At 40.9% G+C, this 5,637-nt stretch overlaps 1 protein-coding gene across 1 annotated transcript in view; it reads left to right on the forward strand.

Annotated features, from left to right (window-relative positions):
* Positions 1 to 4,790: 4,790 nt before the first annotated feature.
* LOC115242795 overlaps positions 4,791 to 5,637 on the forward strand; it is a 49,683-nt gene continuing 48,836 nt past the window's right edge. Inside the window, exon 1 of the mRNA XM_029819336.1 lies at positions 4,791 to 4,959. Within this exon, the coding sequence (XP_029675196.1) occupies positions 4,791 to 4,959 (169 nt within the window). The remainder of the gene's footprint in view (positions 4,960 to 5,637) is intronic.

Consider the following 5,637-nt stretch of genomic DNA (forward strand, 5'->3'; position numbering starts at 1 on the left):
TAAAAAAAAAGAAAGGTTGTTTACATTGTATTTATGTAGATCAGACGTGAAAAAAGTCTTTCTTTATATTTCCAGAGACGAAGCTCTTTGAGTTTTTTTACTTTCCACGCAAAGCGAGGTTCAACGCAAACCTATGTGTCTAGTTTTTTTATAATGGAGCCCACTACGTCCACGCATATACTTTCCCATCCACACAACAATTGTGGGGCGAACTTCGCTTTGTTTTGTAAAGTATATGCGTGCACACAGTGGGTTCCGCCCCCCCCCCCCTACAGGGGGGCTCCACTTCCGGAAGATATAACCTAACCCAAACCAAATTTTAGTTTTAAATCAGAAATAGGTTTGGGGTTGACCTTCAAATGACCTTAAAAATGACCTTTAATGTCAAATCCAACGTCACTGTTAGGTAGCCCCCTTTCTTCCCTACAACTTTTATCCGAGTCGTTTTCCTTCAAACGTTGATCCTGAAAAGTTATAAGGGTGGAACTTTTAAAATGGGACACCCTGTATATAAAGAAGTAAAAAACACACGGGTTAATTAGGAGTCTAGGGCTGTAAACAATGCGGAAATTTTTATTTTTCTTTCAAAGTTGATTTTTATTTTTCGTACGTCTCGGTCCTTTAATTTTGGACCATCCTCAGTAAGCTGTCAAATACAAATTTTGAATAGTCAACTACAGATTGTGTAGAAATACAAAAGATATGAATTAATGAATACGCATTTAATACATACAAATTATAGATGAAACGCATGTGTCTGTCTGTGACCCTCAGTAGTACCCCCGACGGATAATCATAGTGAACCTCTTCTTGGTTCTAGCCGTAAAGGCACATTGTATTGGTTCTGGATGTTCGAAACCATTATGCTTGTGCATTTTACCTTTATCATTTAGTGTTTGTGTGCAAAAGAGCGGCGTAAAGTGAAGTTAGTGGAACTTTTTGTTAGTTATGTTAAAGAGGTCACTCACTATATCCATCGAGCAGCGAGCTGTGGGTCACGAGAATCGAGAATAACAACTGTCAGGCGTTTGAAAATAATGCATAGAATCGTATGACATAGATGACATATAAATAAACAACTAAAATTTGTCTATCGAGCGAGATTAATATGTGATGACAAATCGTATGCATGCTAGGTTTAAATTTTCGGAAGAGTCTCTACTATCGTAAGATATGCATGATGTAAGCTCTCTGTCGCTTTGAAGATTTAGCCCGTTAACTTGTCTTTTTATGAATAACATCTCCGACATCAGTCGCTTCTCGTAAATGTGCTACTCATCCAGTTTTACTTTATCCCAATCAAACTCATGATTAATTAATCTGTGGTCTGTGATAACAGAATCTTATGTAGTATTGCGTTTAATATGGTTTCGATGTTCGGAAATTCGAGTTTTTAGTAGTCTTCTAATCTGTTCGACGTTTATGAAGCGTTACAATCCTTGCATGCGATCTTGTATACATATAACATTGTTACGCATTTCATTAGGTAGAATATCTTTTTGTACTCGGATAAATTGTTTCAATTTATTAATGCCGGTATAAGATAGTTTTGTCTGTAAGTTTCGGACCATAGGCTTATATTGTTCCAAAATTGTCGAAACATATGGAATATTGAAGAATGATGGCTTGGCGGTATTTTCATTGTTGACTGGATTCGTTGTTTGTATAATGTCGTTTTTCTTCATGTGTAATGTAATTAATGTTTTAATTATTTCGTGTAATGTTGTGAATATGAATGAAAGAGGATATCCGTTTCTAAGTAAAGTATTTACAACGAATTCGAGATTTTTTTTATGGAAACCTGGATAGCCGGAAAGCTATCAATGAGGCCGATGACAGTGCCTCTTTGTGACAGAGAGGGTGTCGAGATTCAAAATGGAGGTATCTTCCAGAAAAGGTGGATTTGTGATACCAATCAAAGTGTAAACTGTAGCCTCGGGTGTAATGAGCTGGACATTTGTATTACGATGTTAAGCATAGAGGAGGGAAACGCCAATGCGATATCGTCAACATATCTGTAATAAAATGTGTATACAAACTGTATAAAACGGAAGTGTCAAAGGAAGAATCTCGATCGCCCTCGTCTCCAAATCCTGTAATGTGATGTCAGTGATGATCAGCGAGATCGGAGTGTCGAACCTTATCTATAATAAACGTCATTAAAAGTAAAAAACATGGAGTCAAGGACAAACCGGACTGCCGCAATAAATTCTTACTAATACCGGCATTAATAAATTGAAACAATTAATCCGAGTACAAAAATATATTCTATCTAATGAAATGCATAACAATGTCATATACAAGATCGAATGCAAGAATTGTAACGCCTCATAAACGTCGCGCGCGCGAACAGATTAGAAGACTACTAAAAACTCGAATTTCCGAACATATTAAACGCAATACTACATAAGATTCTGTTATCACGGACCACAGATTAATTAATCACGAGTTTGATTGATATAAAGTGGAAGTACTGGATGAGGAGCACATTTACGAGAAGCGACTGATGTCTGAGATGTTATTCATAAAAAGACAAGTTAGCGGGCTAAATCTTCAAAGCGACAAAGAGCTTACATCATGCATATCTCACGACAGTAGAGACTCTTCCGAAAATTTAAACCTAGCGCGCATACGATTCGTCATCACATATTAATCTCACTTGATAGAAAAATTTTAGTTGTTTATTTATATGTCACCTATGTCATACGATTCTATGTATTATTTTCAAACGTCTGACAGTTGTTAGTCTCGATTCTTGTGACCTGCTGCTCGCTGTTCGATGGATATAGTGAGTGACCTCTTTAACATAACTAACAATAAGTTTCACTAACTTCACTTTACGCCGCTCTTTTGCACACAAACACTAAATGTTAAAGGTAAAATGCACAAGCATAATGGTTTTAAACATCCAGAATCAATACAATGTGCCCTTTACGGCTGGAACCAAGAAGAGATTCACTAAGATTATCCGTCGGAGGTACTGCTGAGGGTCACAGACAGACACATGCGTTTCATCTATAATTTGTATATATTAAATGCGTATTCATTAATTCATATCTTTTGTATTTTTACCCGATCTGTAGTTGACTATTCACAATTTGTATTTGACAGCTTGCTAAAGATAGTCCAAAATTATAGGACCGAAACGTACGAAAAATAAAAATTAATTTTGAAAAAAAATTGGCGCATTGTTTACAGCCTTAGGCTCCTAATTAACCCGTTACTCCTTTATATATGTATATTAACTTTATAGTATTATCTAAAATCGATTGGGGGAGAAGGGAAGGGTGAGAGAGGGAGAGAGAGAGAGAGAGAGAGAGAGAGAGAGAGAGAGAGAGAGAGGTGAGGAGAGAGAGAGAGAGAGAGAGAGAGAGAGAGAGAGAGAGAGAGAGAGAGAGAGAGAGAGAGAGAGAGAGAGAGAGAGAGAGAGAGAGAGAGAGAGAGAGAGAGAGAGAGAGAGAGAGAGAGAGAGAGAGAGAGAGAGAGAGAGAGAGAGAGAGAGAGAGAGAGAGAGAGAGAGAGAGAGAGAGAGAGAGAGAGAGAGAGGAGAGAGGGAGAGAGAGAGAGAGAGAGAGAGAGAGAGAGAGGTGAGGAGTGTTGACAATATATCAAATTTTTTATAGTAATACAGCTAGTAATAGTTTATTTATTTAAACTTTTCTGCAAAGGAAGTTTGATAGACAATTTTTGTATAGAGTCCCGCTAGTGAGAGCGAAATTGTCATCGTGTGCCACTCTTGGACAACACTGTCCACTTATATTATATTATTATAACTTTATCTAGTCTTATAAATTATTGAAATATATGAGCTATTCAGAAATCAACTTTCGGTAGATTTGCAAAATAAAACAAAAAACCGGAAGAACATTTTATTATACACAAAAGTTACATATACATATTATCATTATAAAAAGTTACATATACATATTAACAAATTTAAGAAATTAGGCTCTCGAGTGAACTCACAAATTCTAATAATCGCGGGCTAGTAAGAGCCAGAACGCGGATGGCAGTGCGTCAGTTTCATAGAAAAATAAGTTTTCTATGAAACTGAATATGTGCACAGGGCACGAAATTTACTTGGTGTATACCAAGATTTTTTAAAAATTAATCTCAATTCGAGATTTATAATAATCCCTCTTTACCCCCCTGGAGAGACGAAGGCGAGAAAAATATCGGGGCGAAGTCGCTGAATCGGGAATCGAACCCGAGTCTTTCGCTTGCCGGGCGACTGCTCTTACCTCTGAGCTATTCAGACCCCACACCACCGATACTTCTCATTTGCCTTATAATATCTATTACTATTAACGCCATCTTTCAGCCGGCGTGAACTAACAAATTTAAGAAATTAGGCTCTCGAGTGAACGCACTGCCATCCGCGTTCTGGCTCTTACTAGCCCGCGATTATTAGAATTTGTGAGTATACATATTAATATTATAAAAAGTATAAAAAATCGATTATTATCGATATTGTAACGGTTCACCTTTCCCGTACGCCGCGGATCAAGGCTCGCCGGTGCCAGGATTCGGGAGAAGGGGGAAACTCCAACTTACTGTGCCTCGTACAAGCGGTTTAAATAATTAGGTTTATTCAAAAAGATATTTAACACTGAAAGCTATGCGAAGCAACATGCGGGTACGGTGTGTACAGAGTTTTGCGCGGGAGCGGTTGTTATTCGCAAGGTGACGTGCAAGCACGGTGCGTACAGAGTTTCGCGCATGAGCTCGGGAAGCGAGCGTGGCTTAAGCGGCCGTGTTCTGCAGTCGCGGTGGTCGCATGCAAATAAGCTATGATTAATCCAAGGTACAGTACAGATCTTAAACACTACCGGGTGTCGCGTGGCCTTCGATGTAATTCCAACTGCCTGGCGGCCTTATCCTTAAAAGGACGGGGCGTCGGCGTTCTCGGCGTTCTATCCTTAAAAGGACTGACGCTCCTTAATAGTCTGAAGGCCGTGCGTAAAGGTGGAATCGGCGCGACACTTGGCGGGAATCCTAATGTCTAATTAACTCTACAGTCAGAATGCGCGGTATATACAGTGCGGGCTTACAATATGAGCAGGTCGCGGTATATACAAACGGTGCTAGAGTCTATCAGGACGCGGAGACCGGAGCGGTCTTACTGGTTACGGTATATGTACAACGGTCTTACAAACTAACGGGTCGCGGTATTTAGACGGAAAGATACACGGAGACCAAAGCGGTCTTACGGTGGAAACGGTCGCGGTATATACGAACGGCCGTCCAGGTTGAACGGTGCGCGGGGCGCGGTACGGTCTTACGAACTAGGAGTGCGCCGTCCCAGCAACCGGGAAGCCCGGCATAACCACGGGTAGCCCGTGACCTGGTGTAACGCTAGGTATCAGGGTGCGCCGTCCCAGCAACCGGGTAACCCGGCGTAACTACGGGTAGCCCGTAGCCTGGTGTAACGCGGTATAGGTTTCGGATCAGGAGTTGTACTAGGTAGGACTCGGGATCGGGAACTGGTAACGCTACGCTCGCCGGAGCGCCTTATATACCGGCGGCCGGCCTCCCACTCACGCGAATCGGTGCGCGGTGGGGCGGCCCCACGGTGGGGCCGTGACACGGGTGTGGGAGCTTAGGGGCGCCATTGGCGCCGAGCCTCAAAATTGCGGG

Source organism: Formica exsecta, unplaced genomic scaffold (genome assembly GCF_003651465.1).
Source record: "Formica exsecta isolate Colony F162 unplaced genomic scaffold, ASM365146v1 scaffold633, whole genome shotgun sequence".
Lineage (NCBI taxonomy): Eukaryota > Metazoa > Arthropoda > Insecta > Hymenoptera > Formicidae > Formica > Formica exsecta.